Source organism: Vespa crabro, chromosome 1 (assembly GCF_910589235.1).
Source record: "Vespa crabro chromosome 1, iyVesCrab1.2, whole genome shotgun sequence".
Classification (NCBI taxonomy): domain Eukaryota; kingdom Metazoa; phylum Arthropoda; class Insecta; order Hymenoptera; family Vespidae; genus Vespa; species Vespa crabro.
The window spans coordinates 21,170,904-21,187,591 of NC_060955.1; the positions used below are offsets into that span (position 1 = coordinate 21,170,904).

The window sequence follows — 16,688 nt, forward strand, 5'->3', positions numbered from 1 at the left end:
TAAATGGATTTCTAAAATACAGTCATGTAGTAATTGCAATTACAACATATAAATTTTCATAACAGTTTTGTATTCGACAAAAAAATCTCCCGCCAAATGATTCAAATCTTTACACAATGTACAGAAAATCTAAGAATGAAACTATTACTGTATTATTAATAATTTATAAAAATGAAAACAAAAAGTTTTACAAGAAGAAACAATAAAATTATTGTAGAATATTGATATTAAAAAAATTATTTCATAATATTGACTAGTCAAGTAAAGTGACATGACTTATGTAGTCTTGTCTTATTTTAAACGGAGATAAAAAATATGAAATGAGAATTGAAACATCGCGAAGTATATCAAAAGTAAAATAAAGAAATTAATAATTCTTAATTATTAATTTAAGACAGATTAATTGATTCAGAGAAATTAATAATTTATTTTCGTACACAAAAAATGAACGATTCTAATTATGAATATATTGCATCAATTCCGCATAAGAATGAATTACGTTGCATTATTTGCGAAGTTGATTTTATGAAAATTCAGAACTTACCAATAAAATCAAACTATCATTGGCAAATATTAAAATGCCGGTAAAAATGACCGTAATTTATTAAATTATCTGTAATATCAATAATTCTTTCACCAAAATGTAGATGCACTTTTTTCTTATATATATAATGACGATTATTACATTATATTTTAAAATATATGATCAACGTATGTAAATTTATATTTTAGAATGATAATTCAAATTATTCAGGAAGTAATAGCGTCGCCAATATTAGGAACAGCTGGTTTAATATATGTTATTGCTGCCAAAGAATTCATTGAAAGCAACAATCTGAAAACGCATTTAAAACATTTGGATATTTTAGTAAATTTTTTATTTATATATTTAACTATATTTTATTCTAATAATTAATATTTCAATTTATTAATATTTATAATGTTTTAAATAACAATGTCATTTTAATTTACTTTTTTTTGTAAGTATGTGGACTCACAAGAAGTTTCCATAGATATATATGCAAAGTGCCTTAATTACACAATGGAATGTAAAATAGCACCATTGTGGAACAAAGTTGGACAATATTATGTTCATGGAATGAAATTTTATATAATAACAGAAGAGTTTGATGCATTAAAAGTAAAAGTCATTATAAATGGTACTGTGCCGGTCATTGTTATTATTTATACTTGGTTCATATAAGTTTCATATATATATATGTACATATATATATGATAAATTCTACTTATAAATGACATTATGCTTAAATAGAAAAAAAATTTTAGATGAAAATACACAATTATACTTCTATCCAATAAAGATCAAAATACCACTTATACAACTAGAAGACTTAGGCTTATTAGATTCATTGATAAGAGAATTTCAAGCTGATGATAATGGTATTATTGATTTAAGTAAATATTGCCATTCTGTACACATTCTGCCTAGGTATTCATTTATTATATTGAAAATATTTGTTTTTTATATATGAATAATATATTTTGTAAATATAATTAATAATATTTTCTATTAGTATGAGAACGGCGAGACTAGTATCTATATCTAAAAAAATTCCTTCTAAATGCCCCTTTGCAAATTATAATGAATTACGTAAATATTGGATAGATATGGTATTTATACAATTTGTATACCATTATATTATTATTTAATTTTATAAAACTAAACTAATATGTACTATAATATTATGAATATCATATTTAAACAAAATTTAAATTTTTAGAATGGCTATTATTTACCAATTACAGAAGATGGTATTATGTATTACGAAGTCAAATTTCATTCATCTGAAGCTAATAGTTTTATATATCCCAGTGTATGTGTAATAAAAGGACCTATCCAATATATCCCTCGTAAAGATGCAAATAACATAATTTCAAAATTTATTAATGATTTATATAATACATTGAACAATGTATGTGATAAACAGTTATATATATACAATAATAATAAAGAAATAGATCATCAATTTAAATCATCAGACGAGGTATTTACAATTAAATAAGTTAATTTTACAAGACTATATTATTTAAGTCATTTTATATGTTTTCATAATTACTTAGCAGAATACAAGTAAAATACAAAACCAACATTACTTATTATTAACAAGAAACAAAGAATTAATCGGTAATAATGTTACCAATAATATGATTAATAATATGGACAACATGATCGATAAAAATTTTAACCAACAATTAGAGCCTAGAACTGGATATGGATATAATACTACGATAAACTTCAGTAAATTTGAATATCTTGTATTAAAATCATTTACTGTCTTATCTAAAATCCATGTTATTAATTTATATTATTAATCTAGGCAAATCTAGCAAAACCACGAATTCATTAAATGTTAAAGAATCAAATGATAGAGAAAATTGTATTTATAATTTAGAAACATGTAAACAACTCATGAAATTTAAAAGAAATAAACTAATAAGTCAACCCTCTTTAAATACTTCTCTGACAATAAAAAATGAAATTCAAAATGTCGAAAACGAAGTACAAATAGAGGATGAAAATACCTCTGCATTTTTTAAAGAAATAAACTTATTGTTAAATCAGAAAACGTTTTACAAGGTAACTACTTGTTTATTATTTTCATTATTTTATTATTTATTTTTTTTTATTATTTACTTTTTATCAATTACTATTCATTCATTTCAACAGTTTTAAATAAAAAAAATTTAATGTAAGATATGTTCTATTTAAACAGTCTCAAATGAAAAATAATACATTTGCTAATGCAACATTAAAACAAAAACTATCAAATGCAATGTGTACTACCAAATTTGTGAGTATTTATTATAAATTTTATATAATGAACATAAATTTACAAAATAATAATCGGAGTTTTTAATGTATAGGGAAGAACTATTGATTTAGAAACATTAGCAAAAGATAATAAGTTAGGTGAAGTATCAAATATTATTTTAAGCAATTGGTTGTATAAACACCTAATTCCACATAATAGACAAGCAAAAAAGGCTGACTTAATTGAAAAAGTATTAACACAAATAAGAAGTACGAAAAAATATGTATAATTTATAACAAAAAATATATATTTTTTCCTCTGTAAAAAGGTTTAATTTAACAATAACAACATTTTCTTTTGAATCAATATCATTGTAAATGGTTTTTATTCATACATTAATAAATAAACATAAAAACTACGTTCCTCCCATAAATGTTAAGATTAATTTACATCTACATTATTCTGTAATTAGTTGGCAAAAAGAGATCTGTTATATTAATGGTTGAAATATTAGTCAATTTAAATAATTTACCAAAAGGAACACAATCAATAATTATATTCATATTAAATAGGCATTTTCAATCAATATATTATCAATACTTATTTGCCTATTTTTACTTTTTCATAATATAACATAACATAATTGAACACAATCACCAGTTTAATCAAAATGAAAATATTTATTTTATGGAATTTGAACAGAATTTTTTAAAGAATAATTTTTTTTTCTTTTCTTTCTTTTCTCTTTTTTTTACTTTTTTTTTTTTTTTTAATATAGGAAATTGTATATTAAACTTAAATCAAGATTTACACAGATAAAAGATAAAAAGAGAACGAAGATTCAGTACAAAGATTCATGGTTTTGGTCATTAATTTAATAATTAATATTAATGATAAATATTTATAAAGAATTTTTATAAAAACATTTATAAAGAATATTTATCATTACTATTAGTTATTTTGTGTGTGTGTGTGTGTGTGTGTATGGTGTGGTGTGGTGTGTGTATTAATATAATAAATTTTATATAGATACATATATCGTTGGAAATACTAAACACTTTTTTACGTTAGTGGCAAATAATCGAAACTGTATAAATTGTTTCAATATTCTTAAATTAATATTATTACACTAATTTACTCGACATACGTGTTTCGCTTATATATCTAATGTTATAAATTTCAATTTAAGTAACACGCACCATCGTCAGGAAATTTACCATGTGGGACGCAATCAGAGTTTAGATTATAAATTGTTAGAGTTACAATTTTGACATTACTTTTCCATTCAAAATTATATCACTTGAATGGAAATTATGTGCACTACATATTGTCTTAGATCCATCGTTCCTCAATCAATTTATATATACAAAAGTTCAGCACATAATGCTATTTCAACTAGATTTTAACACATACATACTTAGGCGCATGAGGCACAAAAGCTGTATGTATGTGTTTGCTCATTTATTATTTTATATAAAATTGGCATATCTTGTAATTTAAAAGCTGTTTAATAAATAGCGATGATGAGAAAATAAGACATAATAAAATTATATAATTATAATCTAAAGTAATAGCTAAAAATAATGATATTTTTACATTATTTTTTTTACTTGTATCATTTCTTAAATTGTAAATTTAGTAGAATAATTATTTATGTAGAATATTAATAATAATAGATATTAAAACATATAGCTGTTCTTCCAATAATTAAATATATTTAACAGATCATCTAAACTGCATCTATCGACGAATATACTTTGTATATTTGTCTCTTCTTCATTAGAATATTCATAACACAAAATCTTGACATATTTTTAGTATTTCTTTTTTTTAGAGAAGAGACCTCATTTTATTACTATTAGAAGTCATATTAATACAAAATCTTACCATTAATTGTATACAAATTAATTATATATCATTATAACATAAACTCAATAATTTTAATATCTTGTAGGCACGTATGATCATTGTCGTGATTATAATCTGATGATTTATTATTATTTCAAAATAGGTCCAGCCGTATCAAGCTACACGGACGGCATGAGAAGAAATCGAGGACCAGTGTAATATACACATTGAATATATTATTATCAGAGCATGTTGATACAGAATGATTACAATTTTAATAACAAAAAGAATATCTCTCTGGCTTATTCCTGACGATAGCGCGAAAGGAAGAAAGGGGACGGTGGTGTCAGGTTGGCTCGGTTTATGGGTACAAATAAATTTAACTTTTATCTATCATTGAACTATAAAGAAGGATAAACAATTTTACAATTTACCATATTTCTTATACATTTTTCTACTATTCAATATATTTGAAGCAAACTGTATTGGATATATTTAAGAAAAATGGTAGATCAAACGAATATGCCTATTTTTCATTTGAATAATGTAAAAATTAAAAAAGAAGATATATATTTCATACATAATTGAAAATATAATAATTTCATAGAATATAAAAAATGAAATAAAAGGAAAATAAAACCAATAAATAAATAAATGATTGATTTGTACACTTTATTCATTAATATAAAAGATAGTAAAATGTTGAGAAAATAAAATAGAAAATATAACAAAAATAATGTCAACATATTACTGACGAATATATGAATACGGCAATTCATATTCATATATAAAAAATATAATAATGACTGGACAATAAATTACTGTCATGTCTGACAGTTATCATATGCATTTAAAATTGATAAGAATGTGACCATAAAGTAATGGTACCTGATTAATAATATATAATTTTAATAGAAATATATAATTGAAATATCATTAATATTACTCAGTTATTCAAAACGTTAAAACGATGATAATAATCACAATGACAGAAATAGAAACATAGTAGCAATTATATCAATAGTAGCGATATCAATAATGGTAGTAATAACAATAACAATAATAAAATAGTAGTATTAATAATAATAATAATAGTAGTAGCTGCAGCGATAATAATTAAAATGAAAATTATTAGTTAATAGCAATAGCTATAATAACAAATTTGACTTAAAATCTTGTATTATAGTTTCGCACATGCACACGTTTGCAGAATGTTCCATTACATGAAAAAATAGATACATGTATTCCACATATATTTAATGTTTATCATTCTTATTCTAATTATTCATTTTTTATATTAATCATTTTATTAATAATCATACGTAATCTAGATTATATAAACAGGATAAAAAAAACTTTTGTAAATGCTATTGTATTTTATGAAGTTTGTAAATATTCTATACATTTATAATTGTAATTGAACATTCTGCATTGAAAAACTTCCAATACTGTTGCTAAATCGTAAAGGAATTAGAACACATGATCTGTTTTTGTACAAATAAACAATTGTACAATAAAACAAAAATAGAACAGTGTAATAAATAATATTCGTAATAATCCTATTTTTTCCGTCTTACATACGCGCGCAGCATACATATACATATCTTTTTTTTCTTTCTCTCTCTCTCTCTCTTTTATCATTTTATAGGACAATAATAGATCAAAAACAGAATATAGTTAATTTTTTAAATTTAACAAGTAACACACGATTTGACAAAAATTTACTCATAAAAAACTGCAGCTGCTTAATATAAAAATTTCTAAAGAAAGAGAGGGAGAGTGAAATATATATTATTTAGTAATGTCATGCATAAGAATACTATATAACTGGATGGCGCATTAACATTTGTGATTTAAAAATCGAATTAAAATGATGTGCAATTCAATTCATTATTCAAGTAATATCTAAACAAAAAAATTACACAATAGAACAATTATATTGATCTTATTATTAGATAAAAAAACGTCAATAACAATTAGGCAAAGTAAATGTGTAAATGGATTCCCTACATTCACATTACTTTTGCTTATCCCTCAGTGTTATTTCTGTTTTATTTTTCTTCATATATACATATCTATTATTTTGTGTTCTACTTTGATTATGGACGCTACTGTATGGCGTGTTTATTAACACTGTTTCTATGATATGCAATGCTATCATCTTTGCGTCTGAAATATTATATGTTGCATAATGCAAGTTTATCAATAAAGTAGAAATTGATGCAACCATGTCTAGTATGAAGTAATTTATACATTCACTTTTCTTATTGATACGATTTATGAATCCACGAAGGATGCAAAAACTATGACTTTGACGACCAACGGGTGACAGAACTCATTATGAACATAAAATTTCATTAAAAAAAAAAAAAAAAAAAAATAAAATAAATAAATAAATAATTTTACATATATATATATATATATATATATATATATATATATATATATATATATATTATTGTTATTAAAAATGAACCAAATCAATATACAGCATGACGTCTGATATTTACAAATAAGTTTCTCTGAAAAATATCTTGGGCGTAGGTCAGAAAATCTATAAGGCTCCACGTATCTTGTGGACCAGTCACAGCAAGATTAAAAATTCTCAGCTTATTACAATTGATGTTCTTTCTGTTCCTTGTTAGAATTTGTTACTAAAATAGAGATAATATAAGGCAAAACTCTGATAAATTTTAGACAAAAAGAGCATCGTAAAAATTGTCAATAAGTCTATCATTCCATGTCTCAATGCATTTAAAACTCATTCTCATAATGAGGACGGCGTCACCAGTTCCATTAATAATTCATCCCTGCCCACGGTCGTCTGTGTAAAAATACTTGTATGACATGGAACAAGAATGTTTTTAAGAATATAATAATAAATAATATAGATAAGTAATTCATATACGAATATACTTTGATAAATAGATTAATGAACAGTAATTTGGTATCAATTTTTCACTAAAAACCTTACAAAAAAGTTTTTCGTTTTTACTATTCAGGGAAATTTTTAAATAAATAGTAAAAACTTCAAAGGTGTTCAGAATTCCATATTTTCTCAAAATATCTTGCTCCACATCTTCATCATTTTCTAGAAGAAATCTCTGCCTAAATGTGGACGGTTTGTTTGTTGTAATAATCGCGCTCTACCTCGTCCATTAGCACCAGTAGCATGTCTTCTGGTATTTCGCAATTCTCTATCAACTTCTAATTCTTCAAGCTTCATCGTGAGACAAAGCTTTTGTTGCACTGCGAGGCGTAAAAGTTGATTCAAGGTCTTCCTTTCATCCTCTGCTATAGTCAGCTGACGTTGTAGTTCATCCACTTGAGTAACATATTCTTCACAACGTGCAGCGAACATTGCACGTAAACCTGAGAAGTATTGTTAGCAGGATTTTAACACGAGATAGGTGAGTAGAAGATTAGAAAGGCAAGAAAAAAATATATCAAAAAATAATATAAATGTAACATATAACAATGTCCAACCAAACAAAAAATAAGTAGTTATATCTCACTTTGTTATATAACATTACTAATATAAAGAAAAAGCAAAAGAAGAACATAGTAATAAATATAGTAATATAAGTAAATATAGTAAGTATGTGAATGTATTATTTTTTATGAAAAGTTAATAAAATTCTTTATACTTAAAATAGAATTTGATTAAAAAAAAATAAATAAATAAATAAATAAAATGGAGATAAAGCGTACATTTGTTTAACAAATAGATCTCATAATTAAAATTACATTGATTCACCCTTTTATTTACTGAAATTGCAAATCTGATGACATGCAAGTAAAGCAGTTGCAAAATCTATTGTTGCACAACTTAATATGAATAAGAATGTATACATTAATTCTGATATTCAACATGTTTATGATTAATGCATTAATAGGTGCATGTTAGTAAAAAAAAATGAAGAAAATGTTATATTACTAAATTTGCTTGGAAAATACACTGAATTCTTAAATAAAAATAATTAAATAATAATTAATTATCTATTGTATAATTCCCTTTTTTATGAAAGATCTTGTCTAATATCGAATACGTCAAACTAATCACAATATTCAGCCAAACTAATTCATATAATTAACACAATTTTCATTAAGAAAAAAAACTTACTTGAAAATGTAGCTGCATTTTCTTTCAACATTCTAAGTTCATTTCGTAATTTCAACATGGTTTCATTAACAATACTTTTCTCATTTTCATATTTACTCTTCAAATTTGTTAATGCTACTTCAGCCGTGTTTTTATTTGACTTTAATACTGTCCTTAGAGTTGCTATCTGTTCACGTTTAGCAGACAACATTGCCTTTAATCTTATAACTTGTTCTTGCAAATCTGCCACTTCGGCCTTATTCTCATTTACAGATGCTACAAAAATAAATAAATTAAATCCATATAAAAAAATATTAATAACTATTAATTTTGACTTATGTACACACACACACACACGCACACGCACACACACACACACACACACAATTATTCTAACTTACCTTCACAAACATTACAAATGTTTGATTGTACTCCCTTCTTCTTAGATAATTGTATTGTATGTTCTACTGCACTTCTCAGATGTTTTATTTGATCAATAGCAGTTTCTATATGCTTAGCAATTTCTTTTGCTTTGCTAAGACTTTCTAGATCCTTAATTTTAATATCTGTTTTGAACAAAGTTCTACACCATTCAATTTTACCATTTCCTTCTTCTTCTTTTTCAGGAACAATTTTTTCATGGTCGAGGACAACACGTGAAGGCATTTCTCCATTGACTGCACACACATGATGATAAAGGTACACCAATTCATCAGAAATATTTTGCAAATCATTTTGCGCTGAATCAAGAAAGCCTCCAGCTTCTATAGCAAGTTTGGAGAGGGTACAAACATCAGATTCGAGTTGCATACTTCTTTGTTCAGTATCTAAAAGCTGAAAGGAAAAATCACACTTCAGTAATGATGATTTAAGGTCTAACAACCCTTAATAATTATTATGCATTGCAAATTTGCTGAATATGTGAAGAAAGGATGAATTCAAGTCAATTTGGAAAGTCAGTTCTAGGATCACATTTGTAACAATCATGTAATCAGCAGCCTAGAACATAATATATTCCGAAAAATGCACGTTAAAATATATAGTTCGTATTTGAGCATCGTGCAAACAGGCTTTATGAGTCTGACTCATGCCGCGTTAGACGTATATAAAATACATAAGAAGATGTAATCGTTCGATATTTTATTTTTAAGCACATTCTTTTCAAAGCCACGGTGCATAGCCATTAAGATCCGTATGTTTTTTCTATGGACCCTTAATAATTATATATGTGTATACACAAATTCTGATACATGGAGTCACATATGAAAGAAATTTTCTTTATAAATACGAATTTCATAGATGATTCCATATATCATAAAAGTGTATAAAATTGGCTAATAAATTTGATATCATGTACAGTTAAGATTCATTAAATCTGAAGAAGCAATACACGATAGGCTGTTAGAACACTGAAAAGCAAAATGTATGAATAATTAGAGGAGCCAAAGACAAGTTGTTATTAAATAATTGGTAAATACGTCAAGACGAGCACACTTTCCAACCTTTTCTCGAAGCATCTTCTCTGATTCTGGGATCTGAAATGCCATAATTTCTATTCTAGGTTAAATTTTTTTTCAATGATAGCGTCATCAGAGTGATACTTTATATTCTTGCCTTTATAAAAATAGAGCTTTTCGTTTAAAAGGAAAAACATTAAACAATTATATACCAGCAATTTGCCTTCAACCGTATAAATAATATAATTTGTTTCATTGAAAATATCAACACATTTTAGTAGAGAACGATATAACAACGTAATATAAGAGAATATATACCTTATTTCTCAAATTTGTTAATTCCGTTCTTAATTGCTGTGTTGCATCAGATACTGTTAAACCATTCTCTAATTCCGTTAAATCTTTTTGCAGCTGATCTACTTCACGGGCAGACATTGTACTCCATTGATGGTATTGCATAATAGCCTGAAATATTAATTTATATGTAATTATATAAATGATTTTAACACTCTTACCGTATTTATTATTCAAATATACCTGATTCAATTTTTCCATTGTAACTTCTTCATTTTCCTTTCCAGGTAATTTGGAATGAAGATGTTGCAATGATTGCACATGTGCTGTTAATTGCATAATTCGTGCAATAAATGTTTGTAACTCTCCTTGGCTTTTTTCAACTGCATATTGAGATTCCCTTAAATTCTGAGTTAAATGAACTTTTTCAGATTCAGCAAGTTCTAATTGTTTTTCTAATTTTTTTAATTCATTCAAATGAATTTCAGAGAACAAGTCTACTTGTTTATCTGCTGCAGAAGTTCCTGGTTCTTGAGTTTTCAAATCTGCCTCAATTCTACGTAATGCAGGCGGATCATCTTCACCATCACTACATATTGTTTGATCTTCAGTAATTCCTCTAATAGAAAGAGCAAGATTACTGAGATTATAAATGGATTCACTATTAATTCGTTGATCCAATTCCTTCTTAAGTGCATATTTAGCTTCACGTTCAGCTTGTAAGGATTCTAATGCCTCTTCCATTTGTTTTTCAGCAATCCTTTTTAAATTAGTTAATTCTTCTACTTGACTATTTAAAAGTTCTACTTCCTCTGTTAATCTTCTAATTTCATGTTTGGCACCTTCAAATTCTACTTGACTGGACCGCAGACCAGATACTTGTTTTTGTAGCGAGATATTTTCATCTTCTAATTCTGAATAATCTTGAAGTAATCTAGTTTCACGAAATCTACATTCACGTAATTCCGTTCTTAATGTTTTTCTTTCTGTTTCTGCTTGTAGATGATCTTTACCTATTTCCTCTCTTTCCTGAAGTGCATGATCACGCTCAGCTTGTACTCGTTCTAATTCATGACGTAACTGCAGAAAAAGTTAAATTTACAAAGTTTAATTATGTTATATCACATTTTTTCTCTGAATATTGAAGACATAGTATAATATCATTTATAAAATATATGAAATGTCTTTATTAATTAAGTTTGATAAATATAAAAAAAAAACCACAAAAAGAATGGTTGCTTAATCAGAATTAATTTAATTTAAAGTACCTGCTTTGTTTCATTTTCCAGTTCTAAAATTTGTATTTGTAAAGACGTTTCTCTTGCTGCACTTTCACTTAAAAGACTCTCCTCTTGTTCAATACCACTTTTTGTAGTCAATATAGTAGTTGTTTGAACTTTAGTTAAGGCCTGGAAACATAAAATTCATTATTTCAAATATTAAAATATTTAACATTTTAAATATGTTAATATGTAACATTAAAATGTTAAATATTTTATATAATATTGGAAATATCTGATAAAAATGTAGAAATATAAAATATTAGAACTATATCATGCAAATTATATTATAAAAAAAAGGTAGATACATTTAACATACAAGATGACATAAGCTATATAATTAAGAGCTATAAATTGTGATATGTTGAAAAACATATATCACAATTTACACATGAAAATTTATTCAAATTGACAATTTTGTTTTAATCTATATCTATATTTTATCTATAAGAAAATGTGTCTAAAGAATAATTTCATAAATATAAATTAAGTAAATGTCAACTAAAATAGATGGCATTTAAAACATAATCGTAGAATCGATATATTAGTACACATATTATTATTTCTATAAAATTAACTCAGCACCAGTTGTGCTATTAGAAAAGTGTATTAACCTCTTGTGCGATCTCTAACTCATGCTTCGTGTTTTCATAGAGGGCCTCGAGATCATTGCACTTTTGTTGTAGAGCCGATTTTTCTTCGAGTAATGCAAGACCATATTGAGCGGATTGTATCTTCTCCGTGGAAGCTAAATCTAATTCTCTTGAGAGTCTTTCAATCTCCGTCCTGAGATCCTCTACTGTAATGCCTTCAACTGTAGCCATTGCTGTATACCCTGACGAGGATCTCTTTGCCTCTTAACTTGTATGCCTATGCGTCGTTACCGTGTATAAATCGAAATACCGGCTGCTACGATGGAAGATGACACATTCGCAAACATTATTTGCGAATTTATTGTTGAATATCTTTATTACATATAAGCACACCGTGCATTCATATACTGGAGGCTAATAGTAGTTTTGACATAGACAAGATTAAAGTACAGGGAAACGAAGAAGATCGAATAAACCGGATGCATGTTCTAATACACGTTCCACGTTTCTCCTTCCGTCGTGTTCCAACGTTCCGCTGCTATGTTGCACAAAAAATATTTACGTAATCAGAAAGAGAATGAGAGAGATAACAAATCCCCCATACTTGCTACCGTAAATGCAATAACGCCGCCTACATGCGTTTTATATAACGCCTAATTATTGAAAACGCTCACGTGAAAGTATGAGTCGGTAAAGTAGAATTCTAAGTATGAAATTCTATTTTATAGTACATCTCATCGTTACGTTACAAATATATAAATAATCTTAACTATTTTTATATCACAGAAAGGTTTATTGATATTAGAAAAACACAATCTAAGCTTTTACCATATATATTATTGATATTCAAAATAAAAAAATATAATTTACAATTATCACAAAATTCAATCATAATATTCTATATTAATATATAAAATATTTTATATTAATGTATAATACGATAATTATTTATAATAATTTATTAAATTAAAATTGTTAAATTAATACTTATAGATAGATTAATATTTCTTTCTCCATGTTTTTTCTATGTTATTTATATACCACTCACTTAATTAAACGGAAGAGAAAAGATATCATTCATATGTAATACATACACGCGGTGAATAACAATTATGCTTCTCAAATATTATTTACCAATGAATCCATATCTACATCTAATATATCTGAAGGTAAAATCATTTCTTCAGAAGTATCATTATTTGTAACAGAATTATTTTTGGCTGCATCCAATGTCTGGCTGGATCCAACGTTTGGCTGTTCTTTGGATTGCATATCTACAGTATCTTTGGATCTAAAAAAATATAAAATTTGTTATATTCAAACTTAAATAAATAAAAATTTGAACTATTACTTTTTATTCTTTAGCATAATTCTTACGTTTGTATATTATCCATACTATCATCAGGTAAGTCGAACAATATTTTGATATTTTCAATATTACTTTCTATTATTTCTTGATAAGATGTCAACAAGTTTGTTACTTCACTATCAACAGACGGCAATGGTTTTTCTGGATTTAATGCGCGATATGATAGCATATTAAACGCATTTTGTTTCATGGGATTTGGAACACACCCAGGCATAAATTTTTTAATGGACGAATTACTGTTAATTATTTATAATTATTAAATAAAAATAATTTAATTAAGCAAATAAAAAAATGATTAATAAAATTTATAAGGTTTTTCAAAAATGTAACTTACTTTGTATCAATTAACATAAAAGCATCTAATAAATTATCTACAATTTTATTTTGTTTTTTTGATAATTTTTTAACGAAAGATTTTAAAGGTTTGAATTCTATTCTTCTTATATCTTCCGCAAATGGTAGTATGATCTCTACAAAACACTGGAATAAGATAAAATATAAATATAAGAATTTAAAAATTAGAATACAAAGAATAATATTACGAAGTACGATAAACAATAATATTTTATCTTACCCAAGGTTCATCTGGAATATTAATACGTGGAAATAGTGCTACTATATTTGGATTTGAGTTCTTTCTATATACTTTTCTAACAATAGCAACAACATCTTTATTAATCATAGCTTGCATTAAACTATAAAATTGTGGTGCTGCGTTCTAAAATATAGAAAAATTTTTACATAATTAAATGAAACTTTTCTTACAACTTTATTCATTAGAATAAAAATTAGTTGATTTTTTATATTATAATTTAGTCACAAAATTTTTCATTTAAATTATGTACAATACCTTATCAGCAGGCAAAATTATGTGATTACTGGTACTGCTACACCAATATTGAATGTCAACATGATTTTTCTTTGTAAAGTACAAAAATTTATAACTTTTAAGGCCACTTTTATACAGCATAGCCTCTTCATCTTCCTCTATTATATAAATTAAATATTTTCGTTATGAAAGATGATGTAAAACAAATTTCTAATACATACATTAAATACAACAAATTATTTACTTGAAAATGGTATAAAAACACCACCATATATATAACCATGTATTATATGTTTCGAATTATGAAATTCCCTTTGTCTATCTTGGTATTCTTTAACACGTTCCACTTTTACAGGTTTATTAGGCTCTATTGTTTTACTTTGCGAAGTTTCATTAGTCATATTTTCCCATGATGGAAATCTTGATTCCTTTGTTACCTAAAATAGAATTATCAGAATGTCGTAAATAATTACCATTAAATTTTAATAACCGTAGTACTCATAAAGTAAATAAAAAATTCTTAATAATAAATTTTCTAATCTATAATTATTATTATTGTATACATTACCTTGACAAATGATTTAATTGGTATTTTTATATCAAGTAATTCTAATAAGCACGTCCATGGTAAAAGCCTAGACTGTGTTTTTCTAATAAACTTTACATCATCAAGTGCTTGATTAACTGTCTTGTATTTCCCATTAGCCTGCCATAAATCCACAATATAAATATTACATGAAACACTAACATTAAGAAATCAAAAGTACGAAGGATATAAGTAATATTGTTATAACTATTTTATGTATATATATATACATAGACATATATATATATATATATATTCGTAATAAAATATAATACTTGTTTGTAAATATTGAGAATGAGATTTTCACTGGATGTAATGGTGTTTTGAGGTTTATTAAATAATGGTTCTAAGCCACTGGAAAAATATAGAAAATAATAAATAATGTACTGAATATAAAAGTATACAAAATTAAATAAATGCTAATACTATACATAGCTAGTAATGTAATTTCTTGATCTTTTAATGCTGGTATTATATCACTTATGTCAAAATCAGTTATTTTTGATACTTCCTTAAAATCAGAAAATAAAACTATTTTTTTATTTGTTTTATCTCTGCAAAAGAAAATAAAAATAAAAATATATATTGTCTTTTTAATATATTATTACTTTATGTACACACGCCACATACACACACACACACATATTTGTAATTATACTTACACACATTCACGTTTAACATAATCAATAGCAACATAAAGAGCTTTTATCCAATTTGATATACAATCTGTAACTTCCAGATTTGAAACAATCTTTATCAAGTTCCAATTTGGTACTTGCATGCTATGAACTTCTTGAATATTTTTGAAATCAAGTCTATTGAATGAGATAGTTGAACCTGATAATATCAAGCCAATTTCATCTTTTGGTCGATAAAATATCTAAAAATATAATTTTTATTAGTTAGATTGTAAATTATGATATAACAATATCTAATTATTATATTTATATACCTTCCTTTCTATTAAACGCCGAGTAATAACTTTTGCTTTGTCCAACAGAAAAGAATTAGATAAAGAATCCTTTGATGATACACCCACATCAATTACAAATATCAATGATTCCTAATACATGTTATAATAATAACAATTTTTAATATTATAATAATATAATTCAACATAGCATGACATGCTATATTTAACCAAATAAATATACTAATAATAAATTATAAAAATGAACCTTTTTGTTAGCCATTTTGGATGTTTTTTATTAATTTACTTTAATCCAAATTAATTTTCATCCAAAAAAACTTTTCAAACAAATAAATATTCAAAATATTAAAATTTTTTTGAATATATTTAAAATTTTTATTTTCATTCAATATGCGAATTATCATATATATACAAATTCCAAGATCGATCAATATTACTCAACTCTATGAATTTCAGGGAAAATAATTGAAGCGCTACGTAGTAGTAAATTGTGAAACTATTATCCTTAACAAGCGTATCTATAATGATGTAATAATAACAATGTAAATATAAGAATATCATAAAATGTTGAGTTGAGATAATGTAGATATCAATAATTTTGAACTTGGATTACGTTGTAATAGCT

The 16,688-nt window shown here is 25.4% G+C and overlaps 4 protein-coding genes across 7 annotated transcripts; 2 read left to right on the plus strand and 2 right to left on the minus strand.

Annotated features, from left to right (window-relative positions):
• Positions 1-733: 733 nt before the first annotated feature.
• On the plus strand, positions 734-1,204 carry LOC124431285 (uncharacterized protein C18orf63-like). The gene is made up of 2 exons (XM_046979008.1): positions 734-868; positions 986-1,204. The coding sequence occupies exons 1-2, from the start codon at positions 734-736 to the stop codon at positions 1,202-1,204; spliced, it is 354 nt and encodes a 117-aa protein (XP_046834964.1).
• A 43-nt stretch (positions 1,205-1,247) lies between these two features.
• Positions 1,248-5,521, plus strand: LOC124431235 (putative uncharacterized protein DDB_G0282499). Of its 2 annotated transcripts, none has more exons than XM_046978873.1 (7): positions 1,248-1,450; positions 1,536-1,632; positions 1,743-2,006; positions 2,086-2,260; positions 2,340-2,599; positions 2,736-2,813; positions 2,887-5,521. In XM_046978873.1, the coding sequence occupies exons 1-7, from the start codon at positions 1,254-1,256 to the stop codon at positions 3,061-3,063; spliced, it is 1,248 nt and encodes a 415-aa protein (XP_046834829.1). In that variant the 5' UTR covers positions 1,248-1,253; the 3' UTR covers positions 3,064-5,521. The 2 variants fall into 2 exon arrangements, with proteins under 2 accessions (XP_046834829.1, XP_046834839.1); XM_046978883.1 differs by having other exon boundaries at positions 4,786-5,521.
• A 2,034-nt stretch (positions 5,522-7,555) lies between these two features.
• Positions 7,556-12,952, minus strand: LOC124431209 (protein bicaudal D). Of its 2 annotated transcripts, XM_046978823.1 has the most exons (8): positions 12,370-12,952; positions 11,744-11,884; positions 10,719-11,555; positions 10,500-10,646; positions 10,227-10,259; positions 9,126-9,558; positions 8,746-9,000; positions 7,556-7,994 (listed from the first exon to the last, which is right to left on the minus strand). In XM_046978823.1, the coding sequence occupies exons 1-8, from the start codon at positions 12,577-12,579 to the stop codon at positions 7,714-7,716; spliced, it is 2,337 nt and encodes a 778-aa protein (XP_046834779.1). In that variant the 5' UTR covers positions 12,580-12,952; the 3' UTR covers positions 7,556-7,713. The 2 variants fall into 2 exon arrangements, with proteins under 2 accessions (XP_046834779.1, XP_046834789.1); XM_046978833.1 differs by lacking the exon at positions 10,227-10,259 and having other exon boundaries at positions 12,370-12,951.
• A 500-nt stretch (positions 12,953-13,452) lies between these two features.
• LOC124431715 (X-ray repair cross-complementing protein 5-like) lies at positions 13,453-16,457 on the minus strand. Of its 2 annotated transcripts, XM_046979914.1 has the most exons (12): positions 16,311-16,457; positions 16,085-16,195; positions 15,795-16,012; positions 15,564-15,686; positions 15,408-15,486; positions 15,115-15,252; positions 14,791-14,983; positions 14,568-14,704; positions 14,292-14,435; positions 14,052-14,197; positions 13,726-13,953; positions 13,453-13,639 (listed from the first exon to the last, which is right to left on the minus strand). In XM_046979914.1, the coding sequence occupies exons 1-12, from the start codon at positions 16,323-16,325 to the stop codon at positions 13,468-13,470; spliced, it is 1,704 nt and encodes a 567-aa protein (XP_046835870.1). In that variant the 5' UTR covers positions 16,326-16,457; the 3' UTR covers positions 13,453-13,467. The 2 variants fall into 2 exon arrangements, with proteins under 2 accessions (XP_046835870.1, XP_046835881.1); XM_046979925.1 differs by lacking the exon at positions 16,311-16,457 and having other exon boundaries at positions 16,089-16,195.
• Between the last annotated feature and the right edge of the window lie 231 nt (positions 16,458-16,688).